At 39.2% G+C, this 12,886-nt stretch overlaps 1 protein-coding gene across 1 annotated transcript in view; it reads left to right on the top strand.

Moving 5' to 3' along the window:
• Window positions 1-5,441: 5,441 nt before the first annotated feature.
• LOC121897034 (voltage-dependent calcium channel subunit alpha-2/delta-4-like) overlaps window positions 5,442-12,886 on the top strand; it is an 85,217-nt gene continuing 77,772 nt past the window's right edge. Inside the window, exon 1 of the mRNA XM_042411276.1 lies at window positions 5,442-6,109. Coding sequence (XP_042267210.1) covers window positions 6,021-6,109 — 89 coding nt within the window. The 5' untranslated portion in view covers window positions 5,442-6,020. The remainder of the gene's footprint in view (window positions 6,110-12,886) is intronic.

Raw genomic sequence — 12,886 nt, 5'->3', positions numbered from 1 at the left:
GGACAAACACAAAATTTACACTGTCATCACTCTTCACACTTAAAATCTCAAACACACATTTCCACCATTAACAAACCTAAAATCAGTATGTGTGTGTGTGTGTGTGTGTGTGTGTGTGTGTGTGTGGACCAGTAGTCGTCATGGGGACCAAAGCCTGGTCGTAATGACACAAAACATCATTTCTGAGGTCCTGGTTAAGGTTTGGGTCTGTCTGTCCACAATAATGAATGGAAGTCAATGCAATGTCCTAACAAGGATACAGTAGCTGCACAAACTGTGTGTGTGTGTGTGTGTGTGTGTGTGTGTGTGTGTGTGTGTGTGTGTGTGTGTGTGTGTGTGTGTCAGTGAAGCATTCTGACTCTCAGTAATTTACTCCCAGTTCTGACACTGAGACCACACTGTTACCAGATCCTCCATGCCAGCCCGAGGACCTGGAACCCACCTCATCAGCACCTTACAGCACCCACCCACCCACCCACACACACACACACACACACACACACACACACACACACACACACACACACAGACACACACACACACACACACACAGAGTTCTGAGAAGTCTCAGTGGAGAATGTGCTGATGTGCGGATTCAGGCTCGGTGGTCGAAAGACGACTGAACTTCGTGACCAGGATCATTAAAAAGATGAAAAGGTGGTTTGTGTGTTAAAACCTGATCCATCAACACGCTACATATAAATATCATGTATATGAGAAGCTCCTGACATGCCTGTACAACCAGTTCCCTCCAGACATTCACAGCAATACATAACCATCACCTGAGCTGCCCCCACACGTGACAAATCATGTGTCCATATCATGAGATAACATATACTGTATATAGATCCTAATTAATGGATGGATAGACGTTAAACATTCTCCTGTACATATTATTAAGTCCTTATAAATACAAGATGTGCACATTTCTTTCCTACAGATGTAACATATTGTTCTTTCCTATTATCAGATCAAGTATATACACTCATCAAGCACTTTATTAGGAACACCTGTGTAATCTATTACAATCCAATTAAGCAGCTCTGCCATAAATTCCACTTTTACGAAGCTTCTACAGTTTTAGTATCTGTTGACATTGTCAGGAAAGTGATAATTCTGCTTTATGTTTATTATTGAGGTCGTAGTGGGTGGTGGAGTGCATGATATTGAAAAGTGTTGCTAATATTTTGTCCTCTCTCATGTATGTTAATGGGGTGGACAAAATATTAGGAACACTTTTTGGTTTTAGGGTTAGAAATACAGATTTAGGTACCAGTTGGGGTCACAGGAAGCAGTCTGTCAGTGAGGGTCTTTACTAGCTGTATGTTTCATCTTTGAACACTAGAGGGAGGTGTTGACTCATTATTGTTTCTATAATAAAGCAGCAACATGAGAGTTACAGTTGCTTTAACTCTACATATTTAGCATATTTATAAGCACTATGTAAACATTTATCTAACAGTTTATAAGCAGATATAAAGTTTAACTAATGTACAGTATGTGTCCACAATTATAACTTTTCCTAATCATATTATAGACATATTTAACATTATGACAGCTTCTATATTAACATGTATTATCTGTTTATACAGCAGCCTTTACTTATGGGTGATCACAGGAGGAGTTATATTTATAATACATTAATAATAATAATACATTAATAAATGCTTATATCGGCTGACAACTCATTGAAATGAGTTATAGCATCTATTAAATGTTTATCTACTGCCTATAAGTGCTAAATAGAGGTGGTTAAAGATTTACCATTATTATACTTTATTATTTTCTCTTTTTTTCAGTATATTTTTATTATTATTTTCCATTTCATCAAACTATCGATACTGTAAGCAGTGCAGTCCACACATTTCATCATTATTCATTATCTTTAATTCATCAAAATTCTGATTTGGTGTTGAATTAAATTTAAAAAAAAACAAGAATTTAATTAAATTTTAGTATCTAGCATTGATTTTGCTAGATACTGCTAGAACAAGAGCTTGTTCATCCCGACTGCTGTGACATAGTATTTATGAATTAATTTGAAATTAGCTTCTTCTTCTTCTTTAATTTTATTGCTAGTAAAAGGGAAATGAACTCTGTTACATCCTTTATTATTTTCAATCCACCCTTTGAAGATTGTCTTTTGATCAGAGCTGCAACTAACGATGATTTTAATCATCAATGAATCTGCTGATCAGTTTTTTTTTTGATCATTTTGTCTATAAAATGTCAGAAAATGTGGAAAAATACTTGTTATAATTTACCAGAGTTCAAGGTGACTTCTGACTAACAGCTGTTACTATCCTGTATGACAAAGAAAACTCCAAAGAAAACCAAAGAAAGTTTGGTTTTATAGTTTAAGAAGTGACTGAAACGATGAATTGATTATTAAATTAAATTAAATTAAATTAATCAACTAATCATTGCAGCTCTAGTTACATTGGATTTGATTTAGGTTTAATGTTGATGTTTTTCACTATAATGCTGTATAGATACATATAATAATACATATAATAAAGTAAATGTCATTGTTATAAGTACACAGTGTGATCGTGATGATGAAGTCGGTAACGGCGAGGAAGATCTGATCTTCTCTGACACTCTGATGATCTATTGATCACTCTGTGGTTATTCTTGTGACTCTGATCAATAATAAATGAGAGTCTGTGAACCATGAAACCACCAAACTGTTAGCAGACCTGCACGTAGAGTTCAGTGTGATTTGTTTTTTTACATCTGAACACATGAATGAAGTTCTCAGAGACGCTCACTGATAAGACACCGATAGGAGGATTTATTCTTTATTCTTTATTTGGATCCTTGTTAGCTTCCATAAAGTGGTCGCTAGTCTTCCTGAGGTCCACAAAATGACCGCAACAATAAACACAAAACACAATTTCAATAAAATCAAACTGTTTCAAGTTCCTTCAGCCAACCTGGTGGAAACAATACATCACATACAACACCAGTGCAAACATACAGGAAGTCGCATGCAGTAGCCTACTCTGCTCCACGTACCCTACAATACAATTAGACCATCTTTAGTGTGTTCATCAGCTTCTTTGGGGAAAAAGCTCCGGGCGCTCAGTCGTGCCTCCCAGTGACCTTCTGCCAGATGGGAGACGCTGAAAAAGATGGTGAGCTGGGTGGAGAGGGTCATCTGTGATCCTGATTGCTTGTGAGATGGTATGTTGTGTGTATATGTGAGTCTAGTGTGATGAGTTTACAGCTTATTATCTTTATGATCTGGTGATAATTCTATCCATATCGTGTGCTTAGATGTGTTTCTATAGCAGATACTAACTGATGAATAAAACAAGAAAAAGCTCAACAAGCCAAATACGTAAAAATATGCTGAAAAGGTTGAAAATACAAACTTACAGGAAAAACAAAAAGAAAATTGTCAAGATTTAAACTAAAAGAATGGGGAAAATAATCAAAAAGGTTCCAAAACCACAATAATTAAAATTAACATCTATGATAAGATTCTTCAATTTTTGTTTTAATGATTTTTTGAAAGAAAATCTACTTGTGTCTCATAATGTCTATAAGGAGAATATTCCAGGCAGCAGATGCTCACCTGATGTGTATTATAGAGATACAAAAACCCAGTATGTGTATCACAAAACAAGTGTGGTGCATTAATCCAAATGATATTTTGCATAAATAACAGAAGACTAGAGCTGTGTCTCAAATCACACACAGCCGTTGTGCACTTACCGGAAATGACGGTCGCAAATTAGCATTAGCTAGCATTAGCATTAGCTACCAAATCATTACAGACTGCTAAATTAACCCAAAAAACATACTGATGGCTTATATCCAACAACAGTATAGTGGTGCTCAGTGCTAAAAAACATATATATAACTTACATTTGTATAATGCAGCGATGTTCACCGTAGTTACAACGTACTCGGCCGCCATTTCCAGTTTGAAAAGTGGTCCCTCCCCTTCCGCTACGTAGCCAAGATGGCGACCGTTGAGGGTGAGAAGTGTCCATAGTTCCACACTCGACTTTTTGACGGTTTTGAGTGCACCATCCGGGTTCTCACAGTGCACTGCATTTCCCATAATTCTCAGTGTGAACGCACTTATGTGCTCAAAATGTGAAGTACAGAAGTACGCGATTTGAGACACAGCATAGATTTTAATTAATTTAGCCTCCACAGATAGACACACACTTTATTCAAACAGCATTTTGTCTCAGCGTGTGAGGACAATCCTGCAGGTCGGATGTGTTTCTCTGCTGTTGATGATGACACTGAGATGATGGTGAGCATTAACTGGTCAACAGTTTTGCCTCCAAATGAGTTTTTTTTTTATCAGATTAGATTTAAAATCCCAGATTGAAACCTGGTAATTTGAGTCTCATTGTGATTTTTAGCTTCATCACACAAAGTTCTGTTGTTTTTGGTTGCTGATTCGTTTACTTCCAAACTGTAAAAGGACACATTCTGCACATTTTTAGGGTCTATATTTGTATAATAGATGCTCTATTGGAGTATCTTTGCATGATTTACAGTTAAATTCCTTATTTATCTTATACTGGAACCTTTATGCAGCCCCTGTGCAGCCGACACTGACTGATGACGACAGGCGATATATGCAAAGACGTTAAAAAAACCACATGAACTCTGATCTGACAGCAGTCGCATAGTCAGAGCTCAGATATGAATCAGATAAATAAACATGGAGGCGATCAATAACAGCGACGGATCAACGGAGAGACGAGGAAGTTTCAGATTTGTCGGACATTTATGGAGAAGCCAAAGTGGAGGGAACTTATCGTAACTGAGTTCTAGCACATCATGTCATCCGTGTTTATGATTTGACTGTTGCACAAATGACTGTTTGTGCTTATTGTTGTTGTTATTGTTGTTATTCTTGTACGCATGCAGCTCATGTTTCAGTTAAATCTGCCTCCTGCCGCTGCCGCTGAGCCAGGCACCGACCTCAGATCCGCTGCTCCTCTGAGGGTCAGATGAGTCGAACACAGAGGACGAATCCCCCTGCAGGACTCAGTCATGTGTCATTAACATGTACACAGAGCTGTGTGTGTGTGCTCAGTTATTACCGTGTGATTATTCAGCTTATTGCCTGAGTGTGTGTGTGTGTGTGTGTGTGTGTGTGTGTGTGTGTGTGTGTGTGTGTGTGTGTGTTCAGGCATCATGTCACTCTTGGCCGCTCTCCCTCTCTCTTTTTCTCTCTTTCAGCCAAACTGAACTTCAGGGTTTCGTTTTTTTTGTTTTTTTTTTCCTTTCGGCGGCTCTGATTGGTCACAGGAGAGTCTGTCTCCAGAAATCGCTCTAATCCTCTTAGATAAAACAGAGCCCTCGTCCAATCCCCTGCTCCAATCCCTCCCCTCCCTCCCCCCTTCTCTCTCTCTCTCTCTCTCTCTCTCTCTCTCTCTCCGTGGGGAAGAGGAGTTTTTAATCCAAGTGGATTACGTTGCAAATTGGGCAACAGTGGAGGCGAGCGGCTGCAAAATCTGCTGCAGACTGCCAGCGTTCTCTTCTCTTAAATATCTATGAGCTGGAGACATTAACCCACTTATTGGTCCTTGTTTCATGAGGAGCAGCCTGGAAAAACCTGGAGGAAACCTGGAGGAAACCTGGAGCAGGTGTAGAGGAAACTTTTGTCTGTCAACCTGCAGAGTTTCTTTCTCTTCTTACGTCAAAACTAGATTTTTCATCTCCATCAGTTCCTCTTGAATGACTTAAAAGTCATGAAAGATCTTCAGGAGGATTCTCTGAGAAGGATGAGCAGCTAAAAACAGGAAGCGGTGAGAAGATGCCGGCAGCAGGACAGGTTTATCTGGACATGACTGAAAGCCTTCAGGGTCAAAAACTCACCGCCGTGAACATCATCATCATCATCTACTCGCTTTAGCCAACATGAGGAAGCCGTTTCCTACAAACTCTTTATGATCCTCCCGAACTGTCAGAGCTGATCACAGTTTTGTGGAACTGCCTCTTACAATCTGAGCTGCGAGGATCTGAGTTCAGGAGTTGGAAGCAGGATGGAGGGAAAGAGGAAGCTCCTGTGGATTGTGGGAATTTACTGCTTATGGATTACAGTTCAAGCTCAGATGAAGATCCCACCGGAGACGTAAGTGTCCTTCTGTTCTTCTTCTTGGGTCTCAGCTCCGTCTGTCATCCATCTTCTCATATCCATAGAGAAAACGACAGTATAGGTCGTAAATTCAGTCGCCAAAAACGACCTATAGTTAGGTTTGAGTGACAGATGCTATCTAGCGTCAATAGTAATTATGACGCAGTTCAGATGACGTCAGTCTAAGGTGACTTCCTTCTTCAGAGGAGGAGGCGGGTTGGGTAGATGATTAGATAGTTGGTTAGATGGCAAAAAGTGGACGTAGCATGGTGTTGGTGTTTACTGTTGCCATGACGACGAAGTTGCCTAACTTTAAGGAAGTACTAACCACGTTTCAAGTGATCATTTTAACCACAAACCATGATCTTTCCCAAACCCTAACCAAGTGGTTTTTGTGCGTAAACCTAACTAGACCTTAACCACAGCGTTGGAGTGCATGGTACAAATGACCAACGTGGTCATTTAATTTGGAGGATTTGTTGGATTACAGACAATTAATCGATTAATCATTTGCTCTACATAATGTCAGAATATAATGAAAAAGTGTGGTTATAATTTAGCAGAGTCAGAAGTGACGTCTTCAAACTTTAGTCCACCTCAAACAAATAACCCCAACAAATTCACAATCTTTCATATCTCTGAAATCTGAAGGATCCAGTTTATAAAGTTTATGCTTCAAAAAATGAATCCAGAAATGTTTTATTCACATGAAAACCCTCAGCAGCTGTCGTTGTGCTGTTCACTTATTCATTTCAGTCCATAACATGGAACAACGTGGAGCTATTCTTCTTTCAGGAGTCTGTTATGTTTCCGGTCTTGCAGTGGGCTTGTAGAACAGAAAGTGTTGGGTTCAAATCCCTGCAGCTGCTGGGCAAACCATTGTTGATGTGCTTTTGAGCAAGGCGGTGAACCTCCTGGAGAACTACGCAGTTCCCCGTTCAGTCTGTATGGACGAGAAGCTTCCAGCCCTGACAGGCCTCGTTCCAGATAAATGAAGCTGCAACTCCCAGAGTGCACTGTGTATTCATGAACCTCCTGAGGGAATCAGTGTGTGTCAGCAGGCGGCGGTTTTCCCTCCGGACTCACTGAAATCTGCTCTCTTCTGTCTCTGTCCTTGAATCAGTTACTGGAATTATGTAAATAGTTATTATATGTTACAACACTGCTTCAAATGATCTAATATCTGCTCTCACTGTTAACTGTAACCATCACAGCTCCATCACTACCTTCAACTCTAATCTTAAAGCGGCTATAATCGATATTTTTATAATATTAAGGTAAGTAATGAGAATTATCAGTGACTCTGCAGCTCCTCTCGGCTTTATGGAGCTTTGTAGTGAGTTTGTTGTTTATCTGTCCGGCTGCAACTTTACTGTTCTGGTTCACTCTCAGCGTCTCATAGTGTCGTTTTCAGAAAAAAAGCTGTAAAAAGCTACAGTACACTACCTGCTCAGCACCAAACAGATACAGTTAGCTGTAGACTAGCTGGTGAACATAGTGGAGCATTTAGCAGCTAAAGAGCCAGATATTTCCCTCAGGAGTTGGTAGAGAGTAAAAACAGAGCTAAAAGAGAGTGAATATTGGACTTACATTCACCAGGTGGACAGAAACACGACTCCACATGAATGATAATGTTGCTCCGTAACTGCTGGATGTGGAAATAAGCAACTGTTTGCTAACAAGTTCAACATTTCAACTTAAAAGCTGATGATGTGTCTTGTTTCTGATGAAAACTAGTGGTTTTAAATCCCAGTGAATTTCTTTTTCTTTTTGTCTACATATCTGCTCTCTTGTGTTCTCCTTTGAGAAAATATAAGAAACCAAAAGGGAAACCTTTGTTTTATAAGTTTCAAACACAGGAAAAAGGTCCTATCTGTCCAAATATCAAGAGGGCAACTTAATTTGTTATTAGTCCAGGTCGGACTTCGGTTCATTCTCCGGCTAGTTGCTAACAACTGTTAACGCCGCTCATCCGCATCCCCTTTAGCTCAAACTTGCAGCCTCGTAGTCGGGTCGGATCATTTTCCCACCACAAACAACCTTCTCTAGAATTTGTATCTGAGCGGGACGAGACCACCTGTAAAAAAAACAGCCACTAATCACTTCTCTTAATACATCCATTGCTCAGACTGCATCTACTAAATTCAAAAATGCTGTTTTCAAGCATGAACGACAAAGTTTCAGCTTGTTTCAGCAAAGAAGAAACAGTATACTATTTCCGTTTCTGCAGCGGCTTCCTGACATTTAGTTTATTGAAGAGTTTGAGCAGAGAAAGGTGGTGGATAGCTACGTTTAACGCTAAATAAGCTGTCAAAGTAGACAATAAAGAGAACAACACTCGCATGAAACCGTCTGCCATTGTTGTTGTTGTCATTGTGTTTCTACGCTGCACTACCATCTGTTTTGTCAGACATATGACAACATTTCTACAAAGCTTTGTTTTCCCCGAACACACTACAACATTTACACCCTCTGGAGGTCTGGACGGAGGGCCAAAGCGGAGAGAAAAAGATGCGTTTACGATTTTAGCCGGCTTAGTGTGGACGTGGTGTCAGTCATGTTGCTGCTCATGCTAACGGCCTCATTAGCCTGAAGCAGCGGCGGTTCCCTGCAGCAGGACGTTCAGCAGTTCTGCAGCTTCCTGGAGGACACACGCTCTCCCTCCTCCATCAACCATCTGTGGTCCAGCATGGCTCGCTGGCCGCCGGCCACCGGCCACGCCCCGTTAGCCCGGTCACCTTCCCCCCATGACCCACATTCACCATCCGAGCGACCGCCGCGGGCCTGCACAGAGACCGCCACATCACCTGGATACAAAACCCCCTGCAGAACAGCCTCATCTGCTCCGACACACACCATAAAGAAAGATAGAAAAAGTGTGACGAACCTCCAATATTTCAAATAATAAATCTCTACATCAAATAGACATATTTACAGACACACTTTTAGACTTTAATCATATATATCACCAAGTTTGATTGACTAATATGTTATGACAGATGGAATATTAATAAATAACAAAAACTGATCACTGAAGTTGATTTAGAGTCTCAAAAGAACAATGATGAGACCATGTTGTTGATCTGGTGTTATGGCCCTTTTTGACTAATTTTTATAAATACTGAGTCTATTTTAAACATATCTATGACATTTTATTCACCAAAAGTTGTTTACATTTCTCTAAATCCATCTTTCCTAACTTGCATTATTAACGAGCGTCTTAATGAGACGTAAGATGGTCTGTAGTGGTCTATGAACCAGAGTCTGACCCTGAACGGGAAGAAGAAGAACCTCACTTTGGCTCAAAGTGATGAAATGCCAAATGACAAAATGTAAATTCAATGTCATTTTTGTCATTTTTCAAGCAAAAATATGATTTTTAAACTTTTCTGTGTCGTACATGACAGCAAACTGAATTTAGCCTGTTGATCAAAGACAAAACAAGACATCTGAAGACGCCATCATGAGCAGCTTTCACTATTTTCTGACATTTTATAGATCAAACGATTAACCGATAATGAAAATAATCGTCAGTTGCAGCCCCGATGTTCACAAGAATCATATTTCTAAAGTGTTTCGGAAGGCTCTGATGAACAATGTGTATTTTTCCATGTAGTTTAGAGAACTTTTTGGTTTATATTCCGATAAGTTTATAGTATATGTGGGAGCAAATGATGATATGACTTTATTTCTTCCGTCTGTTGGACACAGAGCACAAACATTGGTTAATCTAGTTTCCTCCTGGTAGATATTTATGATATAATCAAAGACACAAGACCAGTTACCTTAAAATGAGTTTAATAACTGAAAGAAAATGGTGCTTTACTAGATTTTTCATCTTGATTAAGAAAAATAAAGACATAAGGATTGTCTTGATTGATCTTTTTGCATTCAATGGAGACTTTCTCTTCCCAAGATGGCTTCTCTAAACTCTGGACTTCTTCTTCTTCTTCTCGTCTGAACTTCCTGATGATGTTTGTCTTTGACCGTGCAGGTCACTACTGTCTGCATGGACGACTGACTGTTTGACCTTCTTTCTGTCGGCGTTCATCATGTTTTGTGTCCACGTTATATAGATTTGGCTTCAATCTGTCGGACAGATCAGCCTTCAGCGCACAGAATCAGCTGATTAGATTTTAGAGGTGATCTTGATGGAGGATTTATTTTTGGTGCGTTTTTTTTATATATTTATAAAGAGTTGGAATCGGAGACAGATGGAAGCAGGTATATATTTGTCGTAGGTCGACGTCCTGAGAGCTTAACTTAACATGAACAAAGTCTTTTAGTTTGTGACGTGAAAATTATTTTGAAGCTCTTTCTGCTGTTGAGCTCTTAAGATAAGAGCATGAGATAAAAGACTAAAATGTAAATCTGTAGAGAGCCGAAGGCCACACAGAGGGATTTGTGAGGGATTGTTGAGAGGTCGTCCTGAAACCGAGAGACAACAGGTTCGAGTCTCTTCATCGGCTCCGTGTACGTCGGCCTGCAAACAACACAGGAAGCCCCAGACTTCATTCTCTCTGCAAGTCAAACACCAACATCACTGATGTGTCCACTAGAGTTTTAAAAATGTAAAACATAAAACATTAAACCAACCGCTGCAGTCTTAACGCAGCTAAATCTAATTAAATGTTTCAGTACGCAGCAGCTCTGAGTCAAAATGAACCCAGATCATATTTATATATATATCTGGTATTTAATTATGAGAGGAAATTAGCAAATTATGTTAAAGCAAAAAGGAAAAAAAATAGATTACTGGACATTTAAATGACAGTATTTCTGTCAGTGCTTTATATTTTAAAACTAACAGTTTTAAGGTTAAAAGAGTTAAGGTTAAGAGTTTTATCTTTATTGTTAATAAAGTCGTAATAGTCTTTTGATTTGATTCATATTTGATGTTATTTTCTTCATTCATTGTAGGATCAGTAATGTGTCCAGAGTGAGACAGCATGCAGCTATGTTGTTTTTGCATTTTTGAACAAAAAAAGGAATCATTTTTGTTTTAAGACTAATTTAAAATTCTGCTTTTAACAGCTGTTTACTGTCACGGCGATGATAAGACCCAACGTCTGTCATTTTATTGAAACCTGTTAAAACCCCACAATGTATTTTTAAACAGACATATACACATAGTGTGTGTGTGTGTGTGTGTGTGTGTGTGTGTGTGTGTACGTCTGCACTGAACTCAGGGGATTAATGTCCAGAACAGATGGACCAATAAACTCCTCCATTCTTCAACACATGCTGAGTGACACACACACACACACACACACACAGTCATGTTTCCATCACTTCAGAGGACATTATATTGACTTACATTCATTTCCTGGCGACTTATTTTAACTTTAACCATGACCACTGCACCCCTAACCCTAACCTTAATGTAACCCTAAACTAACCTTAACTTTAAACCAAATCTACACGCTAAAACTAATGATTTACATTGGATGGTTTTGCTTTTTGTCCCCATAAGGGAGGCGAGTCCCCACAACACACTTTAAATCGGCAGAGTGTGTGTATGTGTGTGACTTTCTGCTGACTTCACACAGTCTTCATCCTGTTTGTGTAATTATTTAAATTATTTACCACCTGGAACTAAATATTCTGATCATTGTGATCATATTCTGATATTTTAAAACAACAAAATGTTTTAAATGCAACTTGATATATTTTTCCCTGTATTTTATCTTCTTATGTTATTTTTGTAGTTTGTACTTTTTATCAGCTGTGAAAACATTTAACCCATACGCTGTTTTATTTGAAGGATAAGGCTGATGATGTTTTCTTACTGTCAGTAAATCTCGTGTTTGGATCCAAACTAACAATGAACTGATCTAATAACAAGTATTGTGTGTGTTATCAAAGCCTGATATATCTTATGGCTCCACAGATTAATGTTATGTCTCCAGTCTAAAAGAAACCTGGACACATCATGCTTAGAGCCTCCTGCTCTTCCCAATCCCAAGAACGGTCAACCCAACACCCATCAAAGTTCACAACGTAGCAGTTTATTTGCAAAAATTTTGGAGTAAACTTCCCTGACAAAAAATAAAGTTGAAACAAAAGACAAAGCTCTAACCTAACTCCTAATGGGAAAAAAAACAGGAGAAAAAGAGTTTACAAAAAGAAAACGGCTTCTCACTCCTACTAACTGTGACTGATACCAAGCTTTAACTATTTACAGTGTACAATGATCTACCATCTGATGGTAGGAGGAATATCTAACAAACCTGGCTGACATCTTAGCTGCAAAACGTATTTACGAACACACAGCTCCAGGGTTTAGCAGGAGGGCTGCCGTTGTTGGGAACGGGAGAGGAGTGAGGGGGGTGGCAGCTGGTGTTTAAATCATCTGCTTTAGCCAATCAGCCGGCAGCTATCCCGTCACCTGAGCCAATCAGGGAGCACCACCTGCAACTCATCACACACAAACAGATTATACACACTAAATAGAGGAGGAGAGGCAGAGAGGTTAATGCAGGAGCAGAAAACAAATAAATGACACTAATAACAGCATCAAGTTTTCGCTCTCTGGAAAGTATTTTCGTGTTGGTAAGAGGCCACCGTGCACGTGTGAGGATGCGGTTCTCTTTACAGTTAACAAGCACAATTTTTTCACGTTCCTCATATTGATCAGACTAACCAGACATTATAAATTTCTCAAAAAAGTTTAGTACAAAGTCAAGACTTCATACGTCAGCCTGGTTGCCAGAATAAAACGTTGGCATTGTACGTTTCTGCAAACCACAGAAACGTTGAATATCTACGTTTCAA

Source organism: Thunnus maccoyii, chromosome 5, assembly GCF_910596095.1.
Source record: "Thunnus maccoyii chromosome 5, fThuMac1.1, whole genome shotgun sequence".
NCBI lineage: Eukaryota > Metazoa > Chordata > Actinopteri > Scombriformes > Scombridae > Thunnus > Thunnus maccoyii.
Note: the sequence above shows the minus strand (reverse complement) of the source record. Positions and strands in the feature narration are given on the sequence as shown.